Genomic DNA, 18,410 nt, shown 5'->3' on the forward strand with positions numbered 1-18,410 from the left:
GCACATTACATCACACATTTATCAGAACTGTGCAACACAAAGAGCAAACCCTGATGTAAGCTGTGGACTTTAGTTAGAACGAATGTACCAATATTTGTTCATCAGCTGTAATAAATGTACCTCCCTAGTGCAATAGGATCACAGTAGGGAAAACTGTGTGTGTGGATTGGATGGGAGACTAGAAGGGCATATAGGAAACCTGTACTGTTGCCTCAATTTTTTTCTTTTGTTAATTGTTAACAAGCTTAATTTGGAGGATAATTTTCCTTGTCTCAATCCACCTCAGTTCTTTTTTGACAAATTTTAAAACTTGTCCCACAATACCCTTTTAATTTAAAAATACATAGACCCAAACTCACACACCTATTCATACATACAAGGATAACTTCAGTTTTTGAAATCTTTATTCTTTTTTTGATTAACAACTTTATTCTATTTACCAAGTCTTCATTTTATTAAATAAAGTAATTGTGAATGGCAGTATATGTTAATTTTCATGGTCATCTTTATATTATATTCATTAATTCATTCTGTGTATGTATGAACTGAAGTGAGAACGATGTAATAGTGACAGAAGAAAAATAACCACATAAGTAATGCCTGTCTACAATTACACATATAGTGTACACTTATGCATTTAAATATTTGTATATATATTTTCACAGCAGTTAAAATGCCATGAAAAATAATCCCGGTGTACACCACCTGGCTAATGGATTAGATGCAGTGTAATAATACTTTGCAGCGTGGATGAATGTCAGAGACATTATGGTGCATATGAGATGCTAAATAGCAGCAAACAGTACATACTGCATGACTCCATTTATGTAGAGCTATGGAGAATATAAGAAACATGAAATCTTTATTCTTATTAGTACGGATCTGCAGTTCATAATGGCTTCCTTCCCTGTGTGGCCTCCGTGCGTGTAAGGAGCACAGCTTAATTCTTTTTCATGCCCTTCCTTCCTCTCTCTCCATGTCTCTGTCCCTTCCCATTTTCAAAAGTCTGTCTCCTGGTGTCCTATTATTTTGCAGTCTGTCCTACTTTTATTTTGTTCTTTAATATATTTATACTTGGGGGCTGGAGAGATGGCTCAGTGGTCTAAAGCACCTACTTAGAACAAGCTTAGCAAAGCCCAAGGACCGTGGTTCAATCCCCCAGCACCACATGCCAGCCAGCCCCGCCCCCTGGTGGGCTGAGCTGGCCACACACACACACACACACACAAATAAATAAATAAAAAATTAAAAAAATATATATTTATACTTGGGCTTTTCATATAAGAGAAACCATGCAATATTTAAACTTGTGTGATTTATTTCACTTAATATTATGATCTCAAATATGTATATTTTTCAGACAGATTGTTTACAAATGACTCATTTATGCCAGGACAACTTTTTAAAGGACAGATAATATAAGTGTTACTGGAGATGTAGAAAAATTTGATTCATTCATGTATTGCTGATGGGACTACAAAATATTCCACCTACTTTGGAAAATAGTTTGACAGTTTTTTAGAAATTTGGAAGAAAAAAAAAAGTTGGGCTGAGGGTATAGCTCAGCAGCATAAGTGCCTGGCTGACAAATGCGGGGTCCTGAGTTCAGTTCCTGGGGGAGAGAGAGACAGACAGACAGACAGACAGACACACAGACAGACAGAGACAGAGACAGACAGAGACAGACAAGCTAAGGCCAGGTATGGTAGCATATGCCCATAAATACCAGCACTTGGTAAGCTGAGGCTGGAGGATTGCCTGGAGTTTAAGGCTGCCCTGGGCCACATAATGAGTTCAAGGGAGGCTGGACCACACTGCCCCCAAAAGCAACTTAAACATAAGGGCAGACATGGTGGCCCAGACCTGTAATTCTAGCACTGGGGAGGCTGAGACAAGAGGATCATGTGTTTGAGGCCAGTTAGTGAGAGTCTATCTCAAAAATCTAAACAAAATATTAAACATAGACTTACTGTATGATGCAGCAATTCGTTTTTATTGCAGAATGCCACTCTAATGCAAGGGTATATCACATTTGTTTTGTCCATTTATCAGTTCATGGATATTTGGGTTGTTTTCCTCATTGGCCATTAGAAACAATGCAACTACTAACATTTGTGTACAAGTTTTAGAGTGGACATGTATTTCATTTTCTTGGGCATATATCTAGAATTTCTGTGTCATGTGGTAAATCTTTGTTTAAACTTTTGTTCGTTTTTTTGATCCTAGTGCTTTAAAGACTGTCAGGAGGATCTTGAGTTTGAGGCCAGCCTAAGCTATATATAAATTTGAAGCCATCTTTTTTTTTTTTTATTTTAGGGAAGGGTCTGCAGGGTGTTCAGGGTCTCACTACTAGATTAAACTTGTAGTGATCTGTCTGTTTAAAGGCTCCCAAGAGCTGGGATTACAGGCGTGCACCACCATGCCCATTCTCAATTGATATGTCAGCAAGCCCCTGGGGGCAGTATGGCATGCTGGGGATTGAACCCTGGCCACTGTGTCTGCCTAAGCAGGTGCCTTAATCCATTGAGCTATTTGGCCGGCCCTCCTAGGTGTTTTTATATTTTATGTAGCTTTTCCAGTTGTCCTGAGTTACGGGGTTTCTCAGAATTCTTGGCCCACCACCTGAAGTCTAGGCAATTTTAAGCTTACATGAAACTTTATTTTTGGTTTCTTTTGATACAATTCTGTCTGTGTAGTTCAGGCTGCCCTTGAACTTACTCACAATAGAGCTCAAGCTGACCGTGAGCATGTGGCAATCCTGCCTCAGCTTCCCAGGTGTTGGGATTACAGGCAAGCACCACCAGTTTAGCCACATTCTTAAATTTTATTATTAAGGACACCAGTACTGTTTAGAGTTCTCATTTATATGGGCTTATATCTGCCATTAATGACTGTACTAGAAGTTATAATATTCCAGTGTTTATTAATTTACTTTAAAATAATTAAGAGTCAGTACATAGTTACATAAAGTGTTCTTTTTTGTTTGTGTTTTGTTTGTGAGAAGGTCTCCCTATATATAGTTCAGCCTGGCCATGAACTATGGAGTCTAGGCTGGCTTTGAACCTGAGGAGATCCTCTTACCTCAGCCTCACAAGTGCTAAGATTATAGGCATGACCAGCACATGTGACAGCAGCATTTTAAATTAAAGGTGACTTCTAAATAAATAAAGGCAGCTTCTAAATTTTTAGTAAAGACCATGTCATTGTTTTATATTTTTAAAAAATGGATATAATATTTATGTTAATAAAAGCTGAGTAGATATTGTACGTTAATCTATTGGGATAGTATAGGTCAGTAATGGAGAACCTTTCAGAGCTTTCAATGATACAAATAGCCTGCTGTGGCACATATGCCATAGGTTTGCCAGTACTAGCACAGGTCATTTACTCTCTAAAATCCTATTGCAGGCCGAGGAGTTGTTGCATGCCTGTCATCCCAGCACTCAAGAGACTTAGGCAGGAGGATTTGCCTTGAGTTTGAGGCAAGCCTGGGCTATATAGAGAAAAAACAACAACAAATCCTGTCGCATATTTGTGAGAGGATGAAAAAGTGAAGTATTAGTAATGTTAGGCACTTTTATTTATTTATTGCATTACTAAAGATTGAATCTAGGACCCTTTTAATATTTTAATTATTTATTTATATAATTTTAAATAATTTATATTTGTATGATTTATAATTTGAGTTTATATAATTCCAAATTTATTTTTATAAATTTATTTTAATTTTTGAGACAGGGTCATGCTAAATTGCCAAATTGCCAAGGCTGGGCATGAATTCATGACCCTCTTGCCTCAGCCTCCCCATAGAATTATAGGCCTGCACCACCATACCTGACTAGGCAGTTACTTTGACCTTGTCGATTCCTTGTAACGAAGGGCGGGGAGCACAGGTGGTCTTTACATGTGCATCTCCAGGCCATCAGGCCATCTACAGTTTGTATGAGGTCTGAGGCTGTGTTTCCCCCAATTGTGTGAAGAAACATTTGATAGTGCAGTATCTCTATGGTTATCTAGGAAGTATTGATTAAGATGTTTCTATTTTGAGCAGCATAACTATTTGAGCTTATATTTTTATAATTCTGATTGAGAATTTAAGGGTATGGTAATTTTTTTTTTCTTTTTTTACCCAAACTGAATCTTTTAAGGAAAGCTACTGAATTTGGGCTGTTTACCTAGTTGAAACCAGGGCACCTAGAAACGTATCAGTACACTGGAAAATGTGAGAAGAGCTTTTCATTTATTTATTTAAATGTATTTGGCTGTTACAGGGTCTCACTATGCAGCTCGGATTCATAGTGATCCTCTTGTTTTCAGCCTCCCCAGCACTGGGATTATAGGTATGCACCACTATTCCCAGATTCTGTGGCCAGCTCAGCCCACCCTAGGGGGCGGGGCTGGCATGGCATGTGGTACCAGGGATCAAAAAGTCCCTGCACTTGCCTAAACTTGCCTAAGCAGATGCATTAGTCCACTGGGCTATCTCTTCAGCCCCAGGAGCTTTTCATTCAAAATGTATAGTTTATGAATTGAAATTTTAAAGAATTGTTCCCCCCAATTTGGGTCTGTGCTAACCTATTGATTTTTATGTGTAGCTTAAGTATTTGAAAATACTATGTCTTTGTGTTTTGTTACTTTCTGTCCTGTGACAGTTCTCTGCTAAATGTATTTTAAAATAAAAGCCAAATTCAAGATTGAAAAAAAAAAAAAAGAAAACAAGAAAGAAAGCGATTTGACACCTGCCTCTGCTTTAGCTCGTGAACATCGACACACCAAATACTGAGTCAGTCCGGTACTTGACCTGAGCTTTGACGGCTGTTGCATGGCTCAGGCTGTGGCTGAGGCTAGGGCTTCCAAGGGGCTATGTCATTTTTAACGGAGTCTTTGAGCAGAGCAGAAAGTGTCTGGCACCCGTGGGATGGGGAGATGGCTGGGCTCTCCTTGTCTGCCGCTCCAACCTCATGTTTCCTTTCTCACAGTCCCAGAATCTGGCATGCTATGCCAGCCTGAAACTGAGCATGGTAGTACATGCCTATAATTCCAGTGCTGAGGAGGCTGAGACAGGAGGATCAGTATGAGTCCAAGCTGTGTAGTGAGACCCTGTACCAAGCAAACAAACAAATAAATCTTTCTTTAAAAAAGAACTGAGAGGCGGTTGGCGAGCAGTGCTCCAGGCAGGGCTGATAGCCAGGGTCTTCCAGGCACATCTGCCTCCTGCCCCCCTTCTGCTGGCTCCATTCCTGCTGTGCACACTCATCACTGCACTTTTGCTGGGCAACTTCCAGGTCACTGCTCATCTGCCAAGGTGTCTTTCTCTGGAAAGCAGGTGTTCTTGCTTCTGCTGGTCTTCAGAGGTGTCCTGTGCATAGGTGTAATCTTCATTATTTTTACTTTTCTTACCATGCAAATGTTCTCTCAGTCTTAAACTGAAAGTGATCTTCCAATATCCTTTCTTTTTTATTTATTTTTTTGGCAGAACCGGGGATTGAACTCAGGCCCTTGAACCCAGTATCCTTTCTTTCTTGTCTTCAGTCTAGTTTGTCATTCACTGACAGAGTAACCCTTTAATTAAAAGTGCAAGTGAAAGCTGGGCTTGTTGGTGCATGTTTATAATCCCAGCACTCAGGAGGGAGGCTGAGGTAGGAGGGTCGTCATGAATTCAAGGCCAGCCTGGGCTACATAGTGAGTTCAGGGTCAGTGAGACCTTGTCTCAAAAAAAAAAAAAAAAAAAAAAAAGGTGTGATTGCTCTCAAAGGTCTTCAGGTGTCACCCCGGCCTCAATAGCCACACCTTCAGCTTTGCTGCTGCTCCTGGTGCTCTTCCCCCTCTCTGCTGCCTGAATGTGCATTACTTCATGTCCTGACACACTCTTCGCTCCAGGGTGAAGTTCTTAGACTCGTCTGGTCCCAGAGCATTTGGCTTACATGTTTATTATCATATATAGCTATCAAGGACATTTGCTTCATGTCACCCAGTTCTAGCTTGAGCATATGAAGACTTGGATGGTATCAAGTTAATTTTGTGATTACAATGTCTTGGCCCTAATGCATATTGTGCGTTTGTTCTGTGGATGAATAGAGCCAAACATAAAAGAACATTGCAGACATTCAGCCTGCCCTGTGCCCATTCTGGGATAGCAAGGTGTGTGAGCACAACTGTGCTCCCTGGGACTCTTCCTTATTGTTTCATGCGTCTGTGGAGAGCTGAAGTAGTTTTTTTTTTCTTTTGCGGAACTGGGGATTGAACTCAGGCCCTTGCGCTTGCCAGGCAAGTGCTTATTCTACTGAGCCATCTCCCAGGCCCCTGAAGTAGTTTTATAGCACACGAGTGTGACATTTCATCCTTGTGATTGGTCTTCTATGCTGACCCCTCCCTAAACCATATTCATATGAAATGAGAATAAACTAGATGACCCTGAGAATTAAACATTGCCAATCGTGCTTAGGTTTCTTGGCTCCATGGTAACTGACACAAAGTCTTTCTGCCCTGCTGATGCTGGCACAGGACAAGTGTGATACCTTCATTCAGTTCTGGTCAGCTCCTGCCGAAAGAGGTGGTGGGAGCAGTGACACTGCAGACAAACTTCATTTCTGTTTTTTACTTTACTAATTTCATCATATACCTTCTCTGTGCCTCAGAAGAACACTATTTCTTCACCTGCCTTGTCTCAACCTTTGTAGTCAGCTCTTAAATATATAGTTGTATATTAAATGTATATACATCATGTAAGCCCTGGAGTGTAGCTCTCTGGGTAGAGCATTTTGCTTAGAATGTATGAGACCCTGGGTTTGATTCTCAGTACCACAAAAAATTAGTAGTATGATTATCTTAGCTATCTTATGTGTGATAACTAAGATAATCGTACTACTAATTTCTGTTGGTTCACTGAAAGGAACAGTTAGTGCTTATATTGTTTGATCGATTTTATATACCTGTATCTGGTAATCTGAGCAACTACTTGATGGTAATAATAGCAATATAATAACCTTTGTTAACTTCTTGTTTTGAAGTTCTGTATCATTTTTATTGTTTTTTAAAATTCTCTCTTTTCATTTGTGTATTTGGTACAGGGTCTCACTGCACAGCTCAGACTCGTGGTGATCCTCCTGTTTTTAGCCTCCCCAGCAGTGGGATTACAATGGCTTGTGCTAGCACCCCCAGATTATGTGGCTGGTTCAGTGCACCCCGGGGGCAGAGCCAGCACAGCATGTGGGACTGGGCATTCAGCCCTGGACCCTGTACTTGCCAAAGCAGATGCTTAGTCCACTGAGCTGTCTTGCCAGCTCTAAAATAATCTTTAAAATAAAAACCAAAAAATTACATATTTTTATTATGCAGGTGTGTTTACTTTATTCCTTTTAAGTCTGAAAAGAAAGTGAGTTGATTATTTTCTTCAATTTCTGAGGAATCTGAGTCTTCACAGTCATAACTCGGGAGCAGTGAAGTCAGACTCAGTCCTAGGTCTTGGTCTCCAATCCTGTCTCCTACGCTTCTTGTCTGTCAAATGAAGGCTTCTTACAGATCTCAGCTCCTGAATTTTACCTTCTCTTAACACAGGGTATCAGGGGAACTGGCAAGGGGGTGAATGTTGGGCCCTCAGCTGGGAAATGGATGTGTACAGGGCACCCTGTGGCTTTCCTGGAGCAAGGGGTGATGAGGCCCTCCCCACTCTTCCTCATTCTCTGCTCATAGTACAAGGGAGGAGGCTTCGGTGGTATGACTGGAGTCATCTGCATGACCTGTGTGGATAGTGTTAGTGTGGTGGTTCTCAGCTGGGGCCAGCTTTCCATTCCCAGGAACAGGGTCTGGAGATGCTTTGGGTCATAACAGGGAGATTACTATTGGCCCCTGGTAGGTAGACACCACAGATGCTCCTGAGCACAGGGAAGGGCCCCACAATGATGTTATCTGGTAGCTGTTGTTGGCAGTACTGAGGTTGAGAAACTCTAGGTTAGGACTGAGCACCCTCAGGGTCCCACTCTGGCTATAAGATTGTTGGAGGTAGGAGGGGGCTGAAGTTCTGACACTAAAATAAGTAGAAGAGATGACAGGCAGCAAAAATAAAAGCACCACAAACTAGAGCTATAATTCAGTGACTGGGATGAATTATATGTTTGAAAATGTTGGACTACTTGAGGTTTCTCAGAACTTATAAACTTTTTTTTTTCCTTTTTTTAAAAAATTGTTTTCTTAATATCTTTTACTTTTCTTTTACTAGTACAAGTTTGAAGTACATACATTTTACAAGTGTTTAACTTCTAAATTTAAACTTCAGAAAGATTCTAGCTTGGTGTGGTAGTGCATTGCCTGTAATCCCAGCACTCTGGAAGTCTGAGGCAGGACAGATGAAAGTTTGAACTCAAGCCTGGGTAATTTAGCAAGACCCTCCCTCAAAAATAAAAGTTTAAAAATGGCTGAGGATCTCGCTTAGCAAATGCACTGAGTTCTATGCCCCATACAAAAAAGGAAAAAGAAATAAAAGAGCAAGCCTGTGGCACGTGTGCTGCAGCAAGCTGTTTGCTACAATTGAAAGTTCTAAACACTATAGTAGCACTTTTCTGGGTGATTACTTTTAACAAGAGTTATGTGAGACTAAATTTTCATGTAGAGTAGCATACATATGTGTCTACTTAGTTGCTTGGCACTGGGACAAAATACGTCACACCCACAGTTAAGGGAAAAGTTTATTTTGGTTCAGGTTGTAGAGGTTTCAGTCCATAGTCTTCTGACTCCTAGGCGGGGTGGCATGAGAGGGCTGTGGCAGAAGAGAAAGAGTTCATGGCTAGGCGTGGTGGCATATACTAGTAATCCCAGCACTCAGGAGGCGGAGGAAGGAGGATCACTGTTAGTTCAAGGCCAGCCTGAACTACACAGCAAGACCCTGTCTTAGAAAAATAAAAAAGCTCCTGACAAGCCAGGCAGGAAGCAGCAAGCATCAAGAGAGGCCACGCCCCCAGGGACCCACCTCTTCCCACCGGGCTTGTAAACCAATCAGAGGACTAATCCAGTAACACATCCATGGTCCAGCCACTTCCCAAGACCTCCACCTATAAACACATGAGGCTTTGGAGAGACAACTAGGTGTAAACTATAATATTATGTAACTAATATTTAAACTTAATTCATAATTTAATCTTTTGAAGGGAATTATGAACAAAAACCTAGAAGTGAACACACTTAACTAAAGCAAAAACTGCTAGGTAAGGTGGTGCATATCTATAATCCCAAGCACTCTGGGAGACTGCGGCAATATGATTGTAAGTTCAAGATCAGCCTGGGCAATTTAGTCATTTAACAAGAACCTGTCTCAGAATAAGAAGTGGGATGGTATGTGTTTTGTTTTTTTTGTGAAGGCTCCAAGTTTAGTCCTCAGAATCATTTAAAGAAAAAAAAGCCAAACTGAACTAAACCAAAGCACTTTAAGGGGACTTCTAGTTTAAAGTAGAATCAAACTTGCCGGGTATGGTACTTCATGCCATAATCCTAGCACTCAGAAAGCTGAGGCAGGAGGATCAAGGCCAGCCTGAATCATAGACTGAGAACTTGTCTAAAAATAACACAAGTGGACCCAAATTTATTCTCTGAACTATTTAAGTTGAACACTCCTAGAACACTATATTCCTCATCTAGGAAAAGTTATTATTCAAGCTGACTTAAGCAACATTTAATTTATTACTTAACTATATTAACAGTAATTCTACATGCATGATTGTAGGATGATACTTAGTAAAGAACCCTTACACTTGTCATTAACTTTGGATGTTGTGGTGTGCTGACCTAAGCATGCTGGATCTGTGCCCTATGTGTTCATTTGTTAGAATTTCTCTAATATTAATTACCATGTTCTTTACCTAGACAGTTACTAGTATTTAATGCAAGAAGAACAACTGATTAAGCCCATAATTGCCTGCTCTTCCCTTTAACTTAGTTCACTGTGTTTGAGAATAAGCTTTATGAATGTGACTCATATTTGCCTATCTTGCTTTTATGTTTATAATGTCCTTTGTACCAGACCTATTTCACTTCCTTGGGAGAACCTAGAAATGTTTAGAAGCTTTTTTTCTTTGCCTGTCAGACATGGTAGCTTTGGGCCCAGCTGAAACAGGGATCTATTGCCAGGTTTCCAAGTTGCATGATTTGGGTGAACCTCTCCTTCTGCCCCCTCACGTGAAAACCTTGTGAGTCCCCTCATCCAGGGTGTCATTTCAGGTGAACCACTGTCTACCAGAGAAAATAGTGGTATACCGTGATGGAGTGTCTGATGGCCAACTAAAGACGGTTGCTAACTATGAAATTCCTCAGCTACAGAAGTGTTTTGAATCTTTTGAGAATTACCAGCCCAAGATGGTGGTGTTTGTAGTTCAGAAGAAGATCAGCACCAATCTATACCTGGATGCCGCTGAGCACTTTGTGACTCCCTTGCCTGGAACAGTGGTAGATCACACAATAACAAGTTGTGAGTGGTAAGTGGTCAAAAAAGGTGACATTAGGGGCCGGGGAGATCACTCAGTATAAGCGCTTCCCTGGCAAGTGCAAGGGTCTGAGTTCAATCCCTGGTTCCGGAAAAAAAAAAAAAAAAAAAAAAAAGGTGGCATTAAGGTTGGAGATGTAGCCTGTTTCCTAGATACTGGTATATTAGGTTTGCTGGAGAAGTATGGAAGGGAAATCTTAGATTCTGCTATTAAAGGCTAGAATTTTGTTTAAAAAGTATAATGGTCAACAAAGATTTTACCTCTGTAAAGTATAAAATATTGAATATAACATCCTCTTCCTATAATAATGTATGTGTAACCTTTACACACAGATAAGGTAGTTTCACTGGCTTAATGTGCCAGGTGTGGTGGTGCACACCTGTAATCCCAGCACTTGGGAGGCTGGTGTAGAAAGATTGCTGTGAGTTGGAGGCCAGCCTGGACTACACGGTGAGACCCTGAGCTAATGCTGGTTAGGTCCTGTGTGCCTTTGATCTAGCCATTTACTCTGAGCCTTAAATGAAAAAATCTGGAATGATTTCCAAGATCCTTTCTGGCTCTTTCTTGCTGACTCTAGCCGTGTCACTAATTGGTCCTTCTTTCTAGGGTGGATTTCTATCTTCTTGCCCATCATGTACGGCAGGGCTGTGGCATCCCTACACATTACGTCTGTGTTTTCAACAGTGCAAACCTGAGCCCTGATCATATGCAGAGGTGAGTCGATCAGCAGTTTGCTCTTTCTCACTCTTAATTCTGATTAGCTGGCTAAGGTGGAGTTACTACCTACACCAGGTGTATGTGCCCTTAGACTTTTACAATAATGGTATTATCTTTTTAAAGAGTGACTGGTAATGTTATTTTTACATTGAAATTACTTAAAGAATTTTAAAACACATGGTGACTCCTATTATCCTAGCATTGGAAGGCTGAGGCAGAAAGATCACAAATTCAAGCTTTTGCCAGACCACGTAGCCAGATCGTATCGCCAAACAAAAGAAGCTGAGCACAGTGGCACACAGCTGTAATCATAGCACTTGGGAGACTGAGGCAGGAGGATCCTGAATCTGAGCCCAATCTGAGCTTCATAGCAAATGCAAGGCTGGCCTGGACTACATAGAAAGACAAAAAAAAAAAAAAGGAAAGAAATGTTGATGTTAGGATCTACTACCTATGATACCTTTTAAGTGTGAGTGTGAAGGGCCGGGGAGATAGCTCAGTAGAATAAGCGCTTGCCTGGCAAGCGCAAGGTCCTGAGTTCAATACCCGGTACCGCAAAACAAAAAAACAAAAAACACACAGGACACAAAATTGGGGCTGGCGAGATGGCTCAGTGGTCTAAAGCACCTACTTGGAACAAGCTTGGCAGAGCACAAGGACCACGGTTCAATCCCCCAGCACCACATGCCAGCCAGCCCCGCCCCCTGGTGGGCTGAGCTGGCCACACACACACACACACACACACACACACACACACACACTAAATAAATAAATAAATGTTTAAAAAAAAAAGTGTGAGAGTGTGTGTGTGTGTGTGTGTGTGTGTGTATGCATATTTGTAAGAGACAGGGTCTTGCTATGTTGCCTAGGCTGCTCTTGAACTTCTGGCTAAAGCAGTTTATTTGCCTCAGCCTCTTGAGTCGTTGGGACTATAGGTACATGCCACCATGCCTGGGTGGCATCCATATTTTTAAAATTGCTCCATGATGAGGCCTCTGTCACAAAAAACAAAAACAAGTAAGAAAAGAAAAGACAAGTCAGCTAGCCTGGCATGGGGACACACACCTGTAAACCCACCACTTGGGAGGCTGAGGCAGGAGGATCATTGCAAATTTAAGTCCACCCTGGGCTCCATAGTGTGTTCAGGGCCAGCCAGAACATGACAAGACTGTCAAATTGATTAACTAATCAAATTTTAAAATGGTTGCCAATGATTATAATATAGAGACAGATTTGAGACCCTGTTTGCTGGAGTCAGATTATGTGAACACTTTGATGAAGTGCTTGCATTCTGCGGCTTTTTCTTTCTTCATTTGTTTTCTTTTTGTAGTACTGATGATTGAAACAGGACCTCAACACTGAGCTACATCTCCAGCCCTTTTTTATTTTTTAATTTGAGATAGGGTCTTGCTCAATTACTAAATTATCCAGGCACGGCATGAATTTATTATTCTCCTGCCTCTGCCTCCCAGAGTGCTGTGGTTACAGACGTGTGCCACCATGCCTGGCTTCTCAGCCTTTCTTGTAGACAAAAAGAAAAAAAAAAAGATTTTTCTTCATGTTGTATTTTTGTATTAGTAGAATAGCAGGACAGTACCTAAAATGAAAGGACTTAGCCATGTCCTTTAACTTACTGATAGTGGGAATAGGAATAGTTCCACGTAAAAATAATAATACCCGAAAGACTCATCTTGTACTCCTGGGTTCCCACTGTGCTCGTGAGTGTGCTGTGTGTCACATCCCTAACATGTGTCTCTGACACCTTGTGGAGGTATAGGGGGCAAATGAACTTCTTCTTGGCCTAAGGTTGACCTTCAAGCTGTGCCACCTGTACTGGAACTGGCCTGGTACCATCCGAGTCCCAGCCCCTTGCAAGTATGCCCACAAGCTCGCCTTCCTGTCAGGACAGATCTTGCATCACGAGCCGGCCATCCAGCTGTGTGAGAACCTGTTCTTTCTGTGACTGTGTGCCCTGGACCTAGGCTGGCAAGGAGAAATTGGACTTCTCACCTCAGCTGTGACACTTGAGGAACCAGCAGACGTGGAAGTGGGGTTTGGTGTTGGTGTTTTCCCTTTCTGCTACCCTTTGAGTAAGATTACCTTTTGTCTGTTAAGCCTGGTATCACCAAGAAGCAAGCTTTTCAATACTACCTGGAAATTGCCTTGATGCCATTGTGCAGCACAGGACAGTAGTGCTACTGCTGTGCAATAGCGTGCTGAGGCTGTTGCAGCACCAGGCTCCTGTAAGGGCAGGGAGTGGGACTTGGTGGCAGAGCGGACCGAGCATCCATGGAGCCCTGCATTCAGTCCCCAGAACAAAAAGAAAAAAAGCCCCCAAGCCAACATGAACTGTAGAAACCTGCAGAAAGCAGCAGTTATGCCTCGAAGCAGTGTTGAAGGAATAATTCCCATTTTTGCTGCCAGAGGTGATAGTGACTGAAGTGACTGCATGTTTCTTAAAGTTGTTACCTTCTTTAGGCAACTGGGAAAGGTGAAAGAGAAGCCTGTGAAGCAGTTTTTTTTTGAAGAGGTGTTGCTCTTGCCAGCAGGTGTGAAAGGCATGAGGTAAGCCAAACGTGGCATGGCAGGGCCTTGGTGCCAACATCTTCCCTGGGGATTGAATTTATGACTCCTGTGATGTGAGTTGGGTGCCTCACAGCTGTTCCTGGGTTTTCTTTCAGAGGATTTCAGTTGAAGTTTTTCTGTACCTTTCGGTGACTTTACACAATGCCATGTTGCTCTCTGGCTCCCCACATTGCACCCACATGCGCATACATACACCTTTGCTCTTTATGACTGATCTTCAGTAACGATCAGTTCTTAAAAAAACAACAGTGGAAGGAATCCAGCAGCTAGGAAAGTTCAGGATAGGGTGAGGTTTTTTATTGAACCTTCCTCCCAGTGCCAGGCCTTTCGGTTGTGTGTGTGTGTCTGTAATGGGAGTACTCCTTTCTCTTGCACAAGAGCTTCTACTAGTTGTGAGCTCACTTTCTCAGAATTTTTCAGAATCCCAGTGAAAATTTCCAGAAGTTGGTTTGGAAAATGGGATACTCTTACCAATTACCCAGGTCCAGCATTCCAGTTTTGGACATTGTCACCATGCCTGCGAGTTTTAGTATTTGGCAGATGTAATGGTTTCCTGTGTGTGTTTTTTTTTCTCTCACTGTTTTAAAATTATCGTGTCTTTTCAGCTGAGTTCTGTCCTATCTTGCTTTGCTAGGTTTTAAAACACAATTTTAGCCTTTCAAATTTGTACTTTTATAACTACTGTAGTTGTTTGTACCATTTTTACACAACATTGCGTGAGTCTCTACTACTCTGTAACACTCCTTAAAAGAAGCCGTGGGGCTGGTGGTGCTGCTCAGTGTTGCGACATAGCACGGAAGTTCCCAGCACTGCCAAGGGAAGAAAGAAAGAGACCAGAACTGTTAGTTTGTGGCATCACCCAGAGTGAGCTCTGATGGTCTTCAGTTGCATTCTGGTTTTATTTGAGCCCCTGACATAGGACAAGGCTAAATCCTGGAATTTAAAAGCCACAGAATCAACCATATTGAACCATTGGTCTCTGGGTGAAAAGATCAGTTTCCTAATTTTCTTTGGAAGCATTGTGAATTTCTCTTTTGAAGTTGGATTTTCTAATATTCTTCTCTTAGATAATGATAACAGATACTTGAATATAATGCCAAAATATCTTCACTTTTTATCCTGGTGTTCTTGGTTTGTTTTTCAGTTATAATCCAAATGATTGACTCATGGACAAGAAATAAAAGGAGGTTTATATAAATGTGTGCTGTGGCTCAAACAGTATTATTTATATATCACACAAACTTTTTATTTTATTAAAAATAAAACTTTCTCCCTTCAGATAGCTGCATACTTACAATTATTTATCATTCTGCATACAAGGTATAGCATGAGTGTTAGGAGTCTCACTTCTGGACAAGTGAAGCTTTGATATTGTGTGTGTGTGTGTGTGTGTGTGTGTGTGTGTATGTGTGTTTCTTGATTTAGATCTCTCCCCATCAGTTACTGTTAGCCCAAAGACAGTCAGAACACCCAATTCCAAGCGTGGCCCCCTCACCCTTTATTAAATACTCCTCCTTCTTTACGCGTGTTCTGTGCTGGCAGTCTGTGACCCCTAGAAACATTGTCCCCAAACTCCCAGTTGCTCACTTCATCACCACAGCCCTTTCAAACACCACTTTTTTTTTCCTGTTTGTTTAGAAAACCCACTTTCAAATGATTCAGTACTTACTGAATTCATTCTAGGAAGAACCTAATCTCTGTACAGTGTGTTACAGGCCCTTCTTTACTTGAGCAACATTTTATTAAATGATGTGCAAAAATATGAATTTTAGAAATGTATACCTTTTTATATAGAAAACATTGAATCTCCTGTTTTCAGCCTCCCAAGCACTGGGATTGTGCATGTGCCATCTCAGCGTACCCTAGTGGCAGGGCAGGCATGACACGTGGGGGCTCAGTCTCCAGTCCCTATGTCTGCCTAAGCAGGTGCTGTAATCCACTGAGCTATCTGGCCAGTCCACTACATCTAGTCTTACCAGAGTTTCTTAGTACTTTTCCTTCTGGATTTGGTTTCTCTTTTCAGAAAATAAGGGAAGTCAAGAGACTGAAAGGACAAAGCACAGATTTGGAAGACATATTTGGAAAACGCGTATCTGATAAAGTACTATTATCCAAAATATATGAAGAACTCTTAAAAAACATAGTATGAGTCTTGGAGTAAGATGCTTAGCATGGCTTCCTTTCGGCTGGAACCGCCATCTTCCAGTAATTTGCCAAAATGACTAACACAAAGGGCAAGAGGAGGGGAACCCGGTATATGTTTTCCAGGCCTTTTAGAAAACATGGGGTTGTTCCTTTGGCTACATACATGCGAATCTACAAAAAAGGTGATATTGTAGACATCAAGGGAATGGGTACTGTGCAAAAAGGAATGCCTCACAAATGTTACCATGGCAAAACGGGAAGAGTCTACAACATTACCCAGCATGCTGTTGGCATTGTTGTAAACAAGCAAGTTAAGGGCAAGATACTTGCCAAGAGGATTAATGTGTGTATTGAGCATATTAAACACTCAAAAAGTCGTGATAGCTTCCTGAAACGTGTCAAGGAAAATGATCAGAAAAAGAAGGAAGCCAACGAGAAAGGTACCTGGGTTCAGCTGAAACGCCAGCCTGCCCCTCCCAGAGAAGCACACTTTGTGAGGACCAATGGAAAGGAACCCGAGTTGTTGGAACCCATTCCCTATGAATTCATGGCATAAACTGGGGACGTTGCTCTGCCATTCAGTACCTAATTGGCAGCTTAAGTGTTCTAGGTCCTATGTAAAAATAAAATCATCCTGTGTTGTAAGGGTGGTTTTCTTAGTTGAACAGGTATGTGGTGCCTTCTTACCTCAGAAATACTTGCAGCAGATTTTCACTGTACCCCGTAATTGTGTCTAGCCTTTACTCTTCAGTATTTTCTTGCTGAAAGATACTGCTGAGGTATTGCTCAGGTGTATACCCAAAAATTCAAATATTTATAAAGTATTTATATTGGCTTGAAGATCCTGTAAATCATCATGGGGAAAAGATGTATCAAAATAAATGGAAGTCACTTCAGAAACAAAAAAAAAAAAATGCTTAGCATGCATGAGATCCAGGGCTCAAACTGCATCGCAAACAACGAAAACCTAAAAGCACAAACTTAATAAGAAAACTAGCAACTTAAGTAAAAACTGCCAGACAAACCTGAACAGTTATATCACAAAGAGAAGGTATACAGATAGTGAATGGGCATATGAAAAGCTGCCTAGGGGCCAGGAATATAGCTCAGTGGCACAAGCACCTGCCTGGCAAGCACAAGGTCCTGAGTTCAATTCCCAGTACCAAAAAAGAAGGCTGCTGTGTGTCCTTGGGGAAATACAAATCAAACTGAGATTCTGCCACATTCCTGTTCGTTTTGGCAAAGGCCAAAAGACTAGAATGCCAAGTGCTAGTGAGGATGTGGAGCAAAAAGAATACTGCTTCTATTAGTGGGAAGGTGAATTGGTGCAGCCATTTGGGAATACAGCTTCGCAGCTAATTAAACATGAGCCATGGCCAGAGGTAGGAACATATATAGAGCATGTGGGAAGCACTAGGTTCAGTCCTCAGCATCAAAACAGCCAGCCTAACAGAATGTTACAATTCAGCAGTCATAATCCTTGGCATTTACACAAAGGAAGTAAAAAGTTACACAAAGGGGCAGGGAGATAGCTTAGTAGAATAAGTGCTTGCCTGGCAAGCGCAAGGGCCTGAGTTCAATCCCCAGTTCTGGAAAAAAAAAAAAAAAAAAGAAAAGAAAACTTACACAAAAACCTGAGCATAGATGTTTATAACAGTTTTACTCATAACTGCAAAATGTAGAAAGCAACAAGATGTCCTTCAGCAGCTGGGTGGATAAATAACCTGTCAGGCATCCACTCACTGAGAAATTACTCAGTGCTGAAAAGAAATGAGGTATGAAGTTATGAAAAGACATGGAGGAACTTGAAATGCAAATTTCTAAGTAAAAGAAGCCAATCTGAAAAGGTTGCAAATGTATGATTCCAACATAAGACATTCTGGAAACTGCAAAACTATGAAAACAGTAAGGACCAAATGCTGGGGAGATGGGGCTGAACAGGTAGAGGAATTTGAGGGCCCTGAAACTATTAATTCTGCTGTAATAGTAATTACATGTTACGACTATCATAACCCACAGAATGTCCAACACCAAGAATGACCCCAAATATAAACTGTGGCTAATAATGTGTGCACCAAGCTTCATCAGTTGCTACAAATGGACCATACTGGCGGGGGATGTCAGTAGTGCAGAAGGCCAGGGGCATATGGGAAACTTCTACACCAGTGATAGTGTATAGAGCTGAGCACCCAAACTGCAGCCCAAAATGCATTTATTTATCGCAAAGTACCAACACTGCAACTAAACCTGAATACTGAGGTTTTAGTTTAGAAAAAAACAACCCACAAATTAACTTTTTTTAAAAAGAAAATACATATTCCATAGGTTCACCACTGCTGTTCTATATATTCTGCCCAGTTTTGCTGGGGACCTAAAACTGCTCTTAAATCCTTTTTTTTTTTTTTTTTTTTTTTTTTGTGGAACTGGGGGTTGAACTTGGGCCCTTGTGCTTGTCAGGGAAGCATTTATTCCACTGAGCCATCTCTCCAG

At 41.3% G+C, this 18,410-nt stretch overlaps 1 protein-coding gene across 1 annotated transcript in view; it reads left to right on the plus strand.

Moving 5' to 3' along the window:
* The window catches only part of Piwil2 (piwi like RNA-mediated gene silencing 2), an 89,161-nt gene extending 74,757 nt beyond the window's left edge, over nt 1–14,404 (plus strand). Inside the window, exons 20-22 of the mRNA XM_004630649.2 lie at nt 10,210–10,463; nt 11,079–11,186; nt 12,996–14,404. Of these exons, the coding sequence (XP_004630706.1) occupies nt 10,210–10,463; nt 11,079–11,186; nt 12,996–13,152 (519 nt within the window). The 3' untranslated portion in view covers nt 13,153–14,404. The remainder of the gene's footprint in view (nt 1–10,209; nt 10,464–11,078; nt 11,187–12,995) is intronic.
* Nucleotides 14,405–18,410: the final 4,006 nt, after the last annotated feature.

Source organism: Octodon degus, unplaced genomic scaffold, assembly GCF_000260255.1.
Source record: "Octodon degus isolate 3935 unplaced genomic scaffold, OctDeg1.0 scaffold00036, whole genome shotgun sequence".
Taxonomy (NCBI): domain Eukaryota; kingdom Metazoa; phylum Chordata; class Mammalia; order Rodentia; family Octodontidae; genus Octodon; species Octodon degus.